The sequence below is a fragment of the Pelodiscus sinensis genome, chromosome 31, assembly GCF_052426305.1.
Source record: "Pelodiscus sinensis isolate ZL-2025 chromosome 31, ASM5242630v1, whole genome shotgun sequence".
NCBI classification, from domain to species: domain Eukaryota; kingdom Metazoa; phylum Chordata; order Testudines; family Trionychidae; genus Pelodiscus; species Pelodiscus sinensis.
The window spans coordinates 10,450,129-10,466,816 of NC_143082.1; the positions used below are offsets into that span (position 1 = coordinate 10,450,129).

A 16,688-nucleotide genomic window follows, 5' to 3' on the forward strand; every position below is an offset into this window, starting at 1 on the left:
CATTGTTGCATGAGAAGGCCATGCAGCAAAAATCCTCTTGCAACCCAGCACATCAAGGACAAGCTAACATTACTTCCCTGTTTGATTTTAGGAGACATCACACAGAAGGGGTATGAGAAGAAAAGGGCAAAGCTGCTGGCTCCATACATCCCACAGACACATGGTAAGTACTGTATCTTGGTCCAGAATAAGACTATTGATTTACTGCTTCAGCCTTGTCATTCAAGGGGGTCTCATAAAGTGGAGATGGGGGGTGAGCGCTTGGATCACTCTATTTGTCAGTTTCAAATTGCCCTTACTTCAGTGTAGTTGGGTTTAGCTGTTTCACAATTCCATTGTTGGGTGCTAGATGGTGACAGTAGTCATGGAATGTACATTAGAGCCTTTCCCCTCTATGTTGCTGGTTCATATCTAGGTCAGGAGATCCTCACAGTTTCATGAGTCTCAGAGCATTTAAAAGCTAAGTTTTAACTGTGATCTCATTTAAAAACAAAACACCAGCATAGGCAGCTCTTATTTCCTTATCAGCTGAGAAGTCAAGGGCTTGAACCAGCCACAAAGTCCAAACTCTCCTCTGAACTTTCATGTATCCCTCTGGGGCAACATGAGGGAAGCTTGCAGTGGTGATGATTGTGCCGTATGTATTCTGCAGATGTATACTGCACTTCTGTCTCCATTGCTTCAAAACAAACCTTTTAAGTAGCATAAGCTTCACAGCAAATTAACTTTTCTGGTACCTTCTGGATTTTCCCACTGTTTGCACCGGGGGGTTGTTTGAATTCTTGCATAAGAGAGCTAGAGCTGCCAAGGAGGGGAGATGAAATGGTCCAGGCTAATTTTGAGAGCAAAATAACCTACTGTGGAAATGTGGGAATGGCATCTTATCTACCTCAGAAACAGAGGGTAGATAAGCTGGCTTGCTTGGAGTTTGCCTCTTAGGGGAAACTGATCTTCAGAGCTCAAGACTATGCTAGTGAGTTATGAAATGTTAGATTCTTTTTTAAACATACAGGGCCAAATTCAACATATTTACCTCAAGGTGTAATTGGGCTATTACACCCACGTGAAATACCAATATAATCTAAGAAGCTTTATAATGGACCTAGATTATGCCTGTGTAGATGGGATCAGAGCCGTAATTAGCACATGAATATCTGTGCACCCCGCATCTGTGAACTGGTTGAGAGTGCCATAAAATCTCTCATCCATATGCTCTTGCTGCTTTGCCAGACGAAGCTGTGGGTTTCCAGCTTAATCTGCTTTTATCATCTGAGATGGCTATGTTCAAGTCAATCAAAACAATATATGGAGAAAAAAAGAAAATTTCCAAATGCAGAAGCTTTCACAAGGCCTTTGTCAAAAGGCAGACTATGAAGAACTATATAAAAATGGTTTAATGGCTAAGGTGAACTTGCCTTTTCATACGTCTGCCCCTATAAATACACTATGAAGCCATTCCTCATGTTTTCTGTAGAGACCTTAGCATCTTCATAATTGGCCTTATTACCTTATTTACCAGATTTGCTGAATTCACTTGTCATTTTGTTTACATTAATTTTCTTATATTCAAAGATCCTTAGCAGTGGGGCTGACTATGAATGTAGGATAATTAAGGATGGATAATTGTAAATGCCTCTCTCGGGCAAGGCCCAAAGCATCTCCAATAATTAGTGACAGGATACTAGCACAAAAATAATTGTGCAGTTGATACATTGGGAATAGTCTTTATCTACTAAAAAAAAAATCAAATAACGTTTCTGGGTTTTTGCAGTTGATCAGTATTGAATTGGTATGACAGGCAGGGAGTGCTACGACTTAACTGTTAGTATAATTGGGTGTTACTGGACTAATGCCAAAAAGGGTAGGGGTAAAGGAGTGTGATTGAATGTCAGCTTGTCAGCACTGCTTTGAGCAGATTGTGAATGTGCATGTTTATTTTTTTCTTTTGAAATGGCATTGACTCTTCATTTCAGGTGATATTCACCTGGAGCCTAAAACAAAAAAATTCTGTCATGGTCGCATGTATCCTTTTTTTCCCCCCCATAGAATCTGTTCACTGGGTTAGATTTCTCACCATTTCTTTGTTCACACTATAATAGCTTAAATATGTTCTCATCTGATGCTCTGCTCCCCTGCATTAGTCACTAGAGTGACTTATTGCTGTGGTAAATATTTTAAATACAAAAGCTGTGGAAAGGGACACAGTGTGTAGTTACCAACCTAATATATTGACACAAGCAATATGAGCAGAAATCCTGCTTTGGGCCAACGTTTTGAATCTGTCAAGCAACTGCAGGGTGTTTGACTACACAGCTGTTTGATAACATTTTCTCTTGGGTTTGATTAAGTGATAATCAACTCTTATCTTTATTATATTAATGAAGCAACATCGAGTGGCATGCTTGGGCTTAATCTGTATAAGCAGACATCTGTCGAGCAGGTCTCGTAAGCTCTGACTCACGTCATGTTTTGGTGAACTCTTTGGCTCTGAGGAAGTTGGGGGTTGTGGGCTCCCTTTACTCCTGCAAGCCACTTCTCTTCACAGATTTGCTCTTGGTTGGGAGTTGAGTGTGTGGCAACCAGGACAATAGCAGTAATTCTGTATAGGGATGTCAACATGTAATCAACTGCACAATTATCTGTTAAGCCTGGGCTTATTGGTTAATCTTGTTGCCTACATGCATCCTGCCCCCTCCGCCCCTTTCTACCTCTGATACGAGGCAGCAAGGGGAGCAGGCAGGGGCTGGGCACGCGGGGGGAGGAGGGGGGGGCGGAGAATAGGCTTAAAAGCCAATTCCCCAAAGCACTTGCTCTGTCATGCTGCTGCCCCCTCCCCCCCGTGCTGCCGCCTTGCGCAGGGGGCAGGGGAGCTGCCACAATGCAGCCTCTGTCCACAGAGGGTCTGAGCTCCCCTTGGACGGAGGCTGCTCCGGCATCCCACTGAGCAGCCTTTGTCTGTAATGAGCCTGAGCCCACTGCAGGCAGAACCTGGTCCATGGCAGTAGTCCCTGTCTGTGAGGGGTCCGAGCTCCCTGTGATTAGGGGCTGCTGCAGTGGACTAACTTCTCTCCCCCCAACAGTGCCTGCTGCCACCCTACACTGCTGCCTCTGATTTAGAGGCAGCAGCGTGGGGTGTTAGGAGGCTCCCAGAGAGCGGGGCTGGGAGCACGCTGGCTGCTGGCCCCGCCCCTGGGGCAATCAAATAGTCATGTAACCGCTAAGACTTCATGTGGTTACACGACTATTCAATTACATGATATCTAGTATCCCATATTCTGTAGGCAGCACTGTATGCACTACAGTAGTACTTTACTCCTTGTGCCAGTCACTATGTGCATGTTTATTTTGGAAAATGTTTAATTAGGGGAAAAAAATGTCTGGTGAGACGGTGCATGTTCCTGCTGCACTAATTGACATGCTTCTCGAGGCAGGGGAGCGAGCCAGAGCATTGGGAGAAAGTAGGGCCAGATAGCATGTCACTAATTAAGGTGGAATTCACTATTGCCATAGTGACAGTCTTGTGGCTCTTTATGGGACTTACTCGAGCAGACTCTACCCTGGCAAATGTCCCATTGACTCTAGAGGGAGTCACACATGCATAAGCAATGCAGGATAAATCTCTTAGTTTAAAAGAGTCTGATGTTTTTCCCCTCTCCTGACATGAAGAGAAGTGATTTTTCTTCTGTGGAAGAAAATCCCTCAGCACTTAATTAGTGCATTATGTTCTTAAAGCACTTCCCAAATGTTAACTAGTGCTTAGGCATATCACTCTGTACGATGATATTCCCATTTCACAGATGTGGGGAGAACTGAAGCACAGAGGGATAAAATGATGTGCTGCAGCAAGTAATTGGCAAAGTCATGGCCAGAATTTGGGAGGCCCTTTTTCCTATCTTTATGTGTAGTCCACTGTGTAACACTGCCTGTTTGAATTGGGACAGCATTAGTCCTTTTAGAAACTCTCTCTCTTTTGCATCTACTTTTGCAAAAATTAACGTACTTGAGCAGTCATCCTGGACTTATTTGCTGAGAGCTGATGGGTAGGCTATGCAGAATCTTACATAGACTATGAAATAGTCATATAACTGCTAAGATTTCATGTGGTTACACAACTATTCAGTTACACGATACCTAGCATCCCATATTCTGTAGGCAGCACTGTATGCACTAAAGTGGCATCTTGTATCAGTCACTGTGTGCATGTTTATTTTGGAAAATGTTTAATTAAGGGGAAAAATGTCTGGTGAGACTGTGCATGGCTCATACATAGTTAAGGGCTTGTCCACTGGGGCTATTTGGGAAAGTCAAAAAGGGTCAATTAGAAGAATGATGTCACCTTTAATAGGATTGTCCTTAGCTTTCCTGTGTGTGCATGTGTAGGCATGGCCTCAAGTGCTACTTGTGAACATTCAGATGAATGGGCCAAAATAAAGGGAAGAGGGACATCCTGAATTCATATTTATAGCAGTCTGTGACTTGGAAAGGATCAGCTAGCCTGAGCCACAAAAAGCCCTGTGAAATGAAAAGGGGTCTATCTGCTTTATGGGTATATTAGGGCTGACACTTTGACCTCCCATTGCTGTGGCAGAGCTCAGCTGTTGGCAGTCACTGAATGCTCTTTTGGAACATTTTAAAAGTGCACAGCAGCTATGACAAACGTGCATCAGAGGGTTGACTGTATCTTTGAGTTCTTCCATCTGTAGAGACAAATATCCATCAGAAAGGCTCCAAGCCAGTGAGTGAGCCACTTGTTCAGCTCAATTCAGCCTTCCCCTTCATAGGATCTTGCCATTTGTTTGGATTGCCTGTGTCTCATTGGCGTTCACCACCTCCTACTAGCTGTCAGTGTGCAATCTTGCAAGACGGATAAGAGACCGTTCAGATAAGAGACTTTGAAAATTATCATAGAGAACACGAAAATAAGGATGTTAAAAAGCGGGTAGTTCACTAATTGTGTATTACTCCTGCTCTGGGTTCTGCAGTTTAAATGTAGTAGGAGCCAGGTGTGCAGACAGCCTGGCTCCTACTACATTTAAACTGTGGATCTGCAGTGGGGGTAGTGCCTAGAGCTGGCGCAAGCCAGGACTCAGCAGTCCTGGCTCTCATTGGTTCCTGTCCCTTCCCCCACACACACACTTTGCTGCCTCTGATACAGAGGCAGCGGGGTGTGGTTGCAAGTGAGTAGGTGAGTAGTCACTCGACTACCTGATTAAGCCTAGGCTTATCGGGTAGTCAACTGCTTCAGTAGTCTCTTACATCCCTACAGGAAAGCATGTGTTCTCTTGAGGATAGAATGAGCATAGCTGAATTGGGTTGGCATGGTAATAAGAAACTGGATTCTAGTGGGGTGTGCCCTGACATTCGTTATTCTGGATGGTGTCAAGTGAGATTGTTGTGTCCCCTCCATATCTGACAATGAAAGTGTTGTGATAGTATAGTAATCTCCCAGGAGAAGAGGACTTTCTGAAAGACAGGACATCTGGAAGCCTCTGGGCCCATATGATGACTCAGTGCTATTGGATTTATTTCTATTAGTGTTTGATGTGGATTTCTGAATACACAATCTAAGCAAGGCAAATCCATTACATGGCTTAATGGGGCTTTCCCCTCTTGTATTGTTCCTGTCGGTTGCAGTATTCTGCAGAGCTTTTTAATAAACATGCTTATGCTAGGCACTGGGAGACCTGTAGACACAAATAGCACCTCAAGCATCTCTTGTTTGATTTTTATTGTGGACTAGGATATATTTCCCTCCTTGCTTAACTTAATGAACTGCTGTCCTCCTCAGATCGCTGCAAACCTGGCAGAGTATAGCTCTTTGGCTCAGGGAGTGCAAATTCTGGAAAGCCTTGTTGCCAAAATTAGCAGCTCTTGCAACCAGACACACTGTTGGCTGAATGTGTTTTCTCAGTATTTGAGAGAGTGCATTAAATAAGTAATCAGTTCCTAAGGATAGGAGAAAATAATCCTCTCCTTATATATAAAGGAAATTATATTTACCAAGACCTGTCAAAACCTTTGTCTGCATTGGGTAGAGTTCTCACTCCCCTTTCCCCATTAATAAGAAGCTACTCTATGGGGGATTGTCACGTAGACTATTATTTTAACATGCATTAAAGGTTTGCAAATCTTTAACTGGAAGTGTCTTTGAGGAACAAGGACCCTTACAAACAAAACAGATGTCTGAATCTATCAGAACTTTTGCCAACTTCATGTTTCAAAATGATTGTTATTCCTCCATTGCTGTTTATTCCAGTGTTTCTCAAACAGGGGTACGAGTACCCATAAGGGTACTCGAGAGAAGTCTGGGGGGGGGGGGTGTCCACACAACTGAAATGTGGAGAAAACTGAATTTTTGTTTTAAGTTTGTGTGTTATTTTTGTACTTTTTGCACCCAAAAATTTCATCTCCCGCCCACCTTACGATTAATTTATTTAAACAAATGTGTTGCAGTAGTAGAAAAAAAATGGTGTCTAAAAACTGTAGGTACTGGGGGGTACTTACAATTTTTTTAAAGGGGTACTTTATTAAAAAAGGTTGAGAAACACCGATTTATCCTTTGTTCTGGATGATTCTCCATCCCCTTGCAGCATGTTCATTCCTATAGGATTCTGACTTGATCCCAGATATCTGCAACATTTCTGAGAGACCAACAAAGTGTACATAGTTTTGCATGCAGTTAGAATTACTGCAATTGGCTTGTAGTCTGAAAGTTAGTGAAGGACTCCTAAATGTTCCTTATGAAAATTGTGGGAAGATTGCATATGCAGGAGTAACGATTAATGAACATAGATCCTGTTATTTTATGGCAGTAGGTTATAGCTTTAGAATTTAATAATTAAGGAATCTATTTGTAAACATGTAGAAGATAATAAGGTGATAAGTAACAGTCAGCATTGATATGTAAAGAACAAATCATGTCAAACCAACCTAATAGCTTTCTTTGGCAGAGTAACAAACCTTGTGGATAAGGGGAAAATAGTAGATGTGATCTATCTAGACTTTAGTAAGACTTTTGATAGTCTCGCATAATTTCTCATTAATAAAAGGAAATACAACCTAGATGGAGCTACAATAAGATGGGTGCATAAGTGGTTATTGATGGTTCACAGCCATGCTGCAACGACATAACAAGTGGGGTCCTGCAAGGGTCAGTTCTGGGTCCAGTTCTGTTCAATATGTTAATCAGAGATTTAGGTAATGGCATGGAGAGTACAATTGCAAGGTTTGTGGATGTTACCAAACTGGAAGGAGTTGCAAGTGCCTTGGAGGATAGGATTATAAGTCAAAAGGACTTAGATGAACTTAAGACAGGAACAATTACTTTCACACATGCAAAATGGGAAATAACTGTCTAGGAAGGAGTATTGCAGAAAGAAATCTGGGAGTTTTTGTGGATCATAAGTGGTAGATATGAGGTATTCCTGTACACATTTGTCATCAAAAGTTTGACAGATTGTAAAAATAAACATGAGTCTAACAACAACTTATTTGGATCAAACAAGAAAACAGGAGCTAAAATCAGCAGAACTCCAGTTGCATTCATTTAGTATGATTATCATCCTTTAGCACCTAGTGCGTGAATCTTCATGAAATATTTGACTATGGGGAGGTTCCCCATCTGGCGAGAGGGAAAGGGAAGTTGTGATGTTAGTGGTGGAGAGTTAGGTGAACTGGGTATGTGGAGAGTTAGGTGAAGGGTTAGTGTTTGAACTATGGCAAGGAGAGAAATTAAAAAGATGGTAATGAGTGGGATAAGAACTAAATCTGTGATGGAAGTAGTCTGGTGGCTCTGAAGGGGGTCCTACATATTGGGTGGTATGCTGTGCAGCTTGTTCTGAGCATTATGCTGCATATAAGATAGGGATGTGAAGAACTAGTCGACTAGTTGCTTCCTGCCCCCTACCTGCCTTTATCAGAAAGAGGCAGTGGGAGGGTGGAGGGAGAGAGGGTGTTTCAAAGCGGCAGCACTGCTTAAAGCCTGGGGCCAGAACCTGGGCTCCATGCAGCGCTGCCACTTTGAAATACCCCAAGGAGCCCAATGCCAGGCTCCCTGCAGTGTTTCAAAGTGGCAGCACTGCATGGAGCCTGGGGTCAGTGGGGAAGTCCCCAGCTGATCCTGGGCTCCACGCAGCGCTTTTGCTTTTGAAGTGGGCTGTTGCTACAATTCAAAGGCGGAGGTGCTCTATGGACTAATTGAACATTTGATGAAATATGCATCGACTATTCAGTTAGTCAGTTACCCAATCCTTAACATACTTAGTATAAGAAAAAGTAATCTAAATGTGATTGAGCGTGTTCAGATTTCACATGCATTAGTAAACAAAGAGGTGGTTAACACTAGGAATATGAAAGTGTAATTGTGTTCACAGTTGACCAATGAGCCTGGACTCATCAGATAATATGCCTTGTTACATGCAGTGTCCCCCCTCCACCACTTCCCATTGCTGCCTCTGTATCAGCAGCACTGGCTGTTGGGGGGGAGGAGGGGGAGGCAGTTAGTAGCAGGTGCTCATGGGGAGCCGTCCCCCTCCCACCGCCGAAGTACTGCCTCTACCAGTGGCAGCAGTGTGAGGGGGGAGGGCAGTTGGGAGCCAGTGTTTACAATCTGGCTCTCCATGTGTGCTTTCCCACCCCCTTCCACTGTGCTGCCGCCTCTGATACAGGCAGCAGCATGAGCAGTGAAGGACGGGAACTGGTGCTCACAAGGAACCACCTCTCCTCTACGTGTAATGGGGATGTGAAGGACTAGTCGACTGTCCAATAAGAAAATACTTACCGGACAGTCGACAGGATAGTCGACTAGTTGCTTCCCCGCCCCCCTTGCTGCCTTCGTCAGATAGAGGCAGTGGGGGGGGGGAGGGAGAGAGAAGAGGAGGTACTTCAAAGTGGCAACACTGCTTGGAGCCTGGGGCCGACCCCGGGCTCCCCATGGCACTGCTGCTTTGAAAAGGCATGTGAAGCCTGGGGCAAGCTGGAGTATCACCAGGCTGTACACGGCGTTTCAAAGCGGCAGCACTGCACAGAGCCCAGGATCAGCTGGCGAATCGGTGCAGCACTGCCACTTTGAAACACCGTGGGGAGCCTGGCATCAGGCTCCTCACGGCACTTCAGAACGGCAGTGCCACACGGAGCATGGGGTCAGTGGGGCAGTCTCCAGCTGACGCCAGGCTCCACACCATGCTTATGCCTTTGAAGTATAGCGACACCCCTAGGGCTATTGCTACGCTACAAAGTTGGAGGCACCCTATCGACTAATTTCGATGCAAAAAGCATCGACTATTCAGTTAGTCAGTTACCCGATCCTTAACGTGTAACCACTGACATTTTAACGTGTAACCAGTGACATTTTCAGCAGTTACACGTTTACCTTAACTGGGGATGTTAAAATGTGTTATTAATACCTAAGGAGATATCAGCCATCCAACCCATTTGCTCTCTTGCACTTCTGCAGTGTGTGTAGCTGTGCCTTGACCAGGGGAGGTGACAGCCAGGCTAGGCCCTGGGTAAGGTGTGTATGGGGGGATGGGACACAGCTCCACAGTTCCAGAAGGGGCAGGGCCTCAAGTGGAAGGGGTAGGGCCAGGGCAGCTAGCCTTCAGTACTGCTCAGAGTGCGCCACGTCCCTCCCAAACCCTTAGAGTGGCCTGGAGTGTGCTGGTGGCAATTTAAATAGCCAACTGGGCCCTGGAACAGTTGCTGTCTTTGTTTCTTCCTCCTTTCCCTCACCCCCCCCCCCCCCAGCAGTGGGCCTGGACCTGACACTCTCCAATAGTTGCTTTGTGCCTAATCGTTCTCATTGTGTGTCCTCCTTCCCCCCATACAGTTTTCCCAGTTTGTGTGGGTCAGTGTTGCAATACTGGCAGCCATGGGACGACTTATTTTTTTAAGGGTAATGTGACTGTTTAATCTACAGAAATTGGCAATGGGTAAGAGGTGAACCTGTTGTTAGCTGATTCTGTATATTGACTCCGTTTCAAGTGGTTAGTGTCCTAATTGTCTTAACCATTATAAGACCAACCCAAATCATAATTCCATGCATGTGTATTTTCATTCAGTAATCTTCTGTTACTCTTCACCCTAACATTTACCTTGGTCGTAGACTATTTGTTTATATTCTCGCTTTACTAAGTATTCCCCAATCCTACCCCAAGTAACATCACATCAGTGTGTGTTATAGGCTCACTTCTGTTCGTGGTTTGTTTTGGTTGTTGTTTTTCTTTAATTATACAAGATTCTGCTTTCCCCCTCTACCTGCCTGAAGTGACTGTCACTTACTTCCTTTGTGAGTCCACAGACCCTTGCCTCTCTCTTGTGTGTCATATGCCAACAATCAATGAGCAAGCCTGAGCTATAGCTTTTTTTTTTATTAATCTTTCCCTTCATATCTGCCACCATTGGATTATTCTCAGTGGGAGCTTCTGTGGTAGCCCAGTAACCAATTATTTAGCCACTGCTTTGTCTAACCATGTACATTAGCAGGGCTCGCCGAACTGCGGCGAGCCCTGTTCGCCAGCTGCGCTGCTTGGCGATCTGTGCATGCGCAGATCGCCAGAACCCGGCTCTTCTGGGTTACAATCTACTTGCCACGGGTGAGTCGATTGTATAATTTGTTGAGCCCTGTACATTAGAGACACATGCACCAGGTTCACAAGATCTGACTTGTGGCTGCCATGAACAGGGAATTATTTGCTCCCCAGTTAAGTTGGAGTGAATGTCACAATTGTGAAGGAAAGCCAGAATTCTAATCCAGGACATGTTTAGTTTTAGTTTTTTACCCATGCATAGCATCAGAATCTCACCTAGCTGTAGATCAGGTGTCTTTCCCTATTAGGTCAAATTTTGTATTTGTGCATAATTTGAGACCATTGTGACTAATGGCTCTTTCAGAAAGGCCAACATTTTATGTCCAATAAGTTCTTAGTCTCTCAAGGAATGAAAGGGAAGGAGCAACATGTCTGCTGCTAGAAGAGGACTCTCCCACCTCTTTCCCCCCCCCCCTGGAACTAGTATCCAGACTGGCCTACAGGCATTTGCATTTATACTGTTTTTATAGGTTTATAGCTGGACAACACTGCATCATTTTAAAGAATGGCTAGTGAAACATTACCACTTTTGTTCAATTCCTTACATAGACTAGCAGGCTAACCTGCTTTTCTCCTCTATAGTTTGTTCTTTGTCAAATGAATCCTAGCCTCTCTGGCTTTATTGCTAATGTAAATATTCAACTTGACTATTGTGGCATTGTTATTGATCACATACTAATCTTTTCTTGGATCTTTTAGATAAAATCACTTTAAAAAGTGCCCCTTCTCCCTTACTAAGAGGGAAGGAGTGGGGGAGCAGCATATTCAGCTTGAATCAAATGACAATTAAAACATCAAGTGCATCCTGTAAAATCCATATAAAATACAACCATCATGGTGCCTGTGTATAGCCAGATCCTGTCAGCATAAACTGCAGCTTATAGCAGGATTATTCTGAAGGGAATGCTAAATAAAGTCATCTAACATCTGCCAAGCTTAGCTCACTTCTGCTGCTTTGTCAGAAAGCTTTGTAACTGTATAGGATGTACTGTAAATGTGTGTGTTCCCAGATCTCTGAACCTGCTTATGCTTTATATTAACTTGTATTCATACACATTATTATATAACAACATTTAAACAAAGAGCTAGATGTTGATGTTTCATGTCACTTAAGGTTACATTTAATCCCTATGTAAATGAACTGTCATGGCTATACTGTGATGTCCCAGGGAATAAACAGAAAGCTTTTGCATCTTAGAAGCAAGAAATTAAAAGTATAATTAAAAAAGAATAGTGCTTAAATGTGCTGCTGACATCTAGTGGTTACTTACCTAAATACATTGTCAAATGAACTGGAAGTTTTAAGTTGCTTTGTTGTTAAAGTTGTCTCTTCATTGGCTCTAAATAAAATCTGCCTGTTCACGAAAAAGACACACATGGGTGAATCCTAAGCTCAGATGGTGAGCTTGGCACTGAAGAATGTCTCTTCCTGAGGTACCCACAATTTAAGAACCTGAACCTTTATTTATAAACGTCGGCATCACAGATCATTCCATTGCTACAGACTCCCAGTGGAGCTTCCCCTGGGTATAAGAATTGACCACATGGACCTAATTTCCGCACTGAGCTGAAATAGTGACGTACGTGGAAGCCCAGTATTGCACAGGTGTATATGCTGCTTTGGCACTAATAAGCAGGGCTTGACAAATACACATGCCCGCTCGCCCATGGCGAGTAGATTTTACCAGCTGGTGAATGCAGGGGCAGTCTGGCCTGGTGGGAAGCCCTCACTATGGGAGGCGCGGCCCCATCCAATCTGCCGGCCGGCGGAGGAGCAGAGCGCTGCTGGGAAGGGGGAAGCGCAGTGATTCTTGCCACTGGGCTGCCTGGGTGCAGCTCTGGCATGAGGAGGCGGGGTGGGATGCCAGGACGCTGGCGTAATGTGGCCCTGCTGATTTTAAAGAGCCGTGGCAGCTCAGCTCTGGCCCCGTGTCCCTGGGAGATGGCCCGCCGGCTCCAGCCCCAGCCCCTCTTTGTCTCTGCGCCGCCTGTTCCCCACGCTGCCCCTGCACCCTGGACCCCCTGCTCTCCCTCTTTCTTGCGACCTTTTGGCTCTGCGCCGCCCTTGTGCCCTGCACCCTGCTCCCCCTGATCCCTGCCCCCCCAGCTCTGTGCTGCCCATGCTCTGCCCTGCCCCTAGACCCCGATCCCTCTGCCCTTCCTGTTCCCCGCGTCCTATTCCCCGTTCCTCCACCGCACCCTGGTCCCCCCGATCCCTGCATCCCTCTGGCTCTGCGCCTCCCGTTCCCCGTGCCCCGACTGTTCCCTGCACCCCTCTGGCTCTGTGCTGTCCCTGCACCGTGTTCCCCTTGTGGGTCGGGAGTGAAGGGTGCTTGTCCATAGGGAGGGGCTGGACAGGGCAGGGAAAAGGCTGCTGTGACCCAGCAGCGAGTGAAAGGGGGAGTTCACTTGAAGCGCCTTTGCCTTTATGGAAAAAAACAAATGAAAACTCTACGGAAACAAACAAACCAAAAAACCCATTGCAAAATGCAAACGTGTAAAAGACAACAAAAAGGGGGAGGGGGCGGCCAAAAATGTTTTGCTTGGGGCAGCAAAAAACCTAGAGCTGGCCCTGGGGGAGGGGGAGGGGAAGGGCCTGGGCTGGGCTGGGCTGGGGGGAAGGGGAGGGGAGGGGAAAAATATGGGGAAGGGGCTTGTGCTGAGGGGAGGGAAGGGGAGGAGGTCAGGAGGAGAAGAAGAAGAAAGGGGAAGGCATCAAGGGACAGGGGTGCAGGAGAGACAAATGCCAGGGGGCCAGGTGCAGACAATGAGGAAAAGAGCAGGAGGGGAGGGGTCAGTGGGAGGGGGGACAGGGTGATGCTGGAAGAGGAGAGGGTAAGGGCACTGGGGGCTAAAGGGGGGAGGGGGAGGTGCTGGGAGAAGGCTTGAAAGAAGGGGTGGGCATGAGGAAGGCGGGAATGGAGCAAGGCATCTGTGAGGGCACAGGGGCATGAGGGGAATGGGGGCAGAGGGTGGTGAGGGGGTGGGTATCAGGGAAAAAGAGGGAAGGGGCAGTAGAGGAAGGGGGAGGTACCAGGACGGTGCCGGTGCCAAGGGGTTCTGGGGGTGAAGCAGAAGGGCAGACACCTGCAGAGGGACCGACCAGCACCAGAGGAGAGAGGCAGGGCAGGTGTGTAGAGGGAGGTTTTAGAAGAGGGGATGAGGGAGGGGTAGCTCACATGATCAGAGTGGGGCTACTGGAGGAGTGAGCACAGGGGGGAGAGAAGGGCTGGTGGAGGGGGGCAGGTCTTAGGAAGGCTGAGGGCAGTGATAAGGGCAGGAGTCAGGACAGCAGAGGAGGGTGAGGGGTTTGGGGGCAGCAGGCACCAGGGCAGCTGATGGAGTAAGGGGAGGAGACATGGCAGCAGAGAGAAAAGGCAGAAGTTTATAAGATATTTATTAATAACTTATTAGTAATTACTGTTCTTATTCTTATTAGGAATTTATGCCATTAAAAAAACACTTTTTGTGGGGGAGGGTGGCGAGTCCCTTTTTTGTCTGGCGAGTAGGGTTTTCCATAATTTGTCGACCCCTGCTAATAAGGTTTACAACATAATCTAATGACTTGTTCTAGTTGATTAAATTTTCTACAGTAATTATTCTCCCTCTGACATTCCAGGTTTTTCAAATTTTCAGTATTTAAAGTTTTTTAAAATTTGTAACTTTGTGTGCAGTTGGTACATCGTGAAAGATACCGAAGAAACAGTGCAGAAGGGTTTAAAAATCCTCCAAAGTGATTCACTGTAGGCAGCAATAATGCAAGTTTCCTCACCAGTGAATCTGCATCTTGAGATGGAGGGTCCACTTCCAGGCCCAGCCAAACAGTGTGCGGGGCCTAAGGCAGTGTGGCTGAGCTGGTGGGCGGGCCGGGAGCAGGGCAGTGTGAAGCCCTGAGTGAGCAGCCGGGTGGGCAGGGCTGGGAGCTGGGCAGCACAGGGCCCTGAATGCGCAAGGCCCAAGGCATCAACTTTGCTCGCCTTGCAGAAGCACTGGGCCTGTCCATTTCTAGGGCCACGAGGCATGAGTTCAAACATGATAGTACCTTTAATAAAACAGGCTGTATAGGGCCAATTATTATTAGCTAGAAGTGTCTGGTGTGTAACAACTGGGAATTAGTTAAACCATTAGACTCATTATACACAAGCCATTGAAAATGCATCAGATGGTAAAAAGTTTTGAAAACTACCAGGCTGGGTTGGGGGCGTAACAGACCCTGATGTCACTGTCCCTGTAAAGTATTATTCCATTTATTTTCAAAATGGTGAAATTGTGTACGTGCTGATATCAGGACAAACAATCCATTGTTGCAGCTGTTTTCTTACTTTCACTTGTTTTGAATTTCAAATAATCTAAATGTTTTAAATCGAATATCTCCAAGCAGTTTACAAACACAAATGTTAATTAAGCCTTATAGTCCCCCTTTTTTTTAAATTGGTAGAATTGAAGCATGTTAAGTACAGAAATTGCATAAATGCAGATTTAAATCCAGCTGTCTTGGCTCTCAGTCCCTGTACTTCACCATAAAAGCTATATGTCCTCCCTTCCTGGTCTGCTTCTTGTTTGTAGATGCTCTTAGCTTCTGCACCCAGCGAATGGTTAAGCAAAAATTGCCCCTTGTCCCATGGAGAGACATCCAGGGGGAGGGAGAGAAGGAAGGCAGCTCTGCGGAAGCCAGTTCACTTAAAAGCCAGCTCCCCACAAGCACCGGCTCCCATCTGCTTCCTCCCTCCTACTCTGCGCCTCTGTATCTTTAACCAAGAAGGGTAACTGATGAGTCTAGGTTCATCAGTTAACCATTAAAACGTGTACACTGCCACATCCCTATTAGTAACAAAAATTAAAGTTCTGGGTAAGCAACTCCAAAATTTTTGCTGCTCCTTAGCTTTGATACTTCACAAAACTTTCACATTCAAATTCTGCAGACACTGACTGAATTACCATGTTACAAATAAATGTTATCTTTTGGGATTTCCAGCTAATTTTGGAATCCTGTTGTTTACCTACTAAAGTAGTTTGATCTATTCTAGTAAATCCTTTTCGGTTCATGCAACGTTGATCTGATACCCTCTGTGACTATTAATTAGTAGCTAAAGCGTCAGAAGAAAACTGTAATTACAGCACTGCATTCATGGCCCGTTCAGTCTCGAGTAATTATGTTGGCACATTCATGAACAATATATACTTAACATGCAAATTATATGCTCTGATTGTAGTTCTGGGCAAGAGGGGTCAAATAAGGAACTGCTATTGAAATGTGCTGTGTCTTGTGCTTGCCTATGATTCTTTACTGTCCCTATAGTACATGTGGGAGACTCGAGGGCGGGGGGGAGGGCACAGAGGTGATGTGCATTGCCTGTGATCTCAGTGGGTCAATAGCAGGACAAGGACTAGAACCCAGGTTTCCTGATTCCCTGGGTGAAATCCTAGTCTCATTCACAGGGCTCGACAAATCCGTTTATCTACTCGCCTGTGGCGAGTAGATTTCAGCCGGTCACCCCGTTCACCGGCAGTGCGCGCATGCGCAGTGCAAGTCTGGCGCATGCGTGGTGCGGGGCTGGCAAGTGGATTTCGCTGTGGTTTGTCGAGCTCTGCTCTTTCATATGAGTGTCAAAACTCCGATTGACTTCATTGGGACCAGAATTTCTCCCCATTTCATGCTGTAAACCTGAAGTTGGAGGCGTTTTCCCTACCAGTACTGGTTAACCAGTTAAATGGGATTTTACATTCCCAGGTGCTACTGCTCCCAGCCACGGTTGGCACATCCCTGGGGTGGGGGCAAGGCAGGTGGCTCCATGTGCTGACCCTGCCTGCAGGCATTGTACTTGCAGTTCCCATTGTCCATGGTTCCCAGCCAATGGGAGCTAGAGGGGGCACCTGCAAGCAGGGTAGTTAGCTTCCCTGATTGCCAAGTAGTGACACTCCAGTATGGTGTGAGGAGGGAGCTGAGGCTCAGGGTTTCCGGCCTGTGGCGCAAACTTAAAACGGACTAAATTAAATTAAGCAGGGGACCGCATCCAGCCTGTGGGCCAGAGGTTTCCCATCCCTGCTGTAAACACTGAACTGTGTTTTCAAGTCCTTCATGTTAACTCAAACAGTTTTGCC

General features: G+C 45.8%; 1 protein-coding gene across 3 annotated transcripts in view; it reads left to right on the forward strand.

Moving 5' to 3' along the window:
* The window catches only part of DIP2B (DIP2 acetate--CoA ligase B (putative)), a 173,594-nt gene that overhangs the window by 90,675 nt on the left and 66,231 nt on the right, over positions 1-16,688 (forward strand). For all 3 annotated transcript variants that reach the window (XM_075902043.2, XM_075902044.2, XM_075902045.2), the window contains exon 2: positions 92-163. In XM_075902043.2, coding sequence (XP_075758158.1) covers positions 92-163 — 72 coding nt within the window. The remainder of the gene's footprint in view (positions 1-91; positions 164-16,688) is intronic.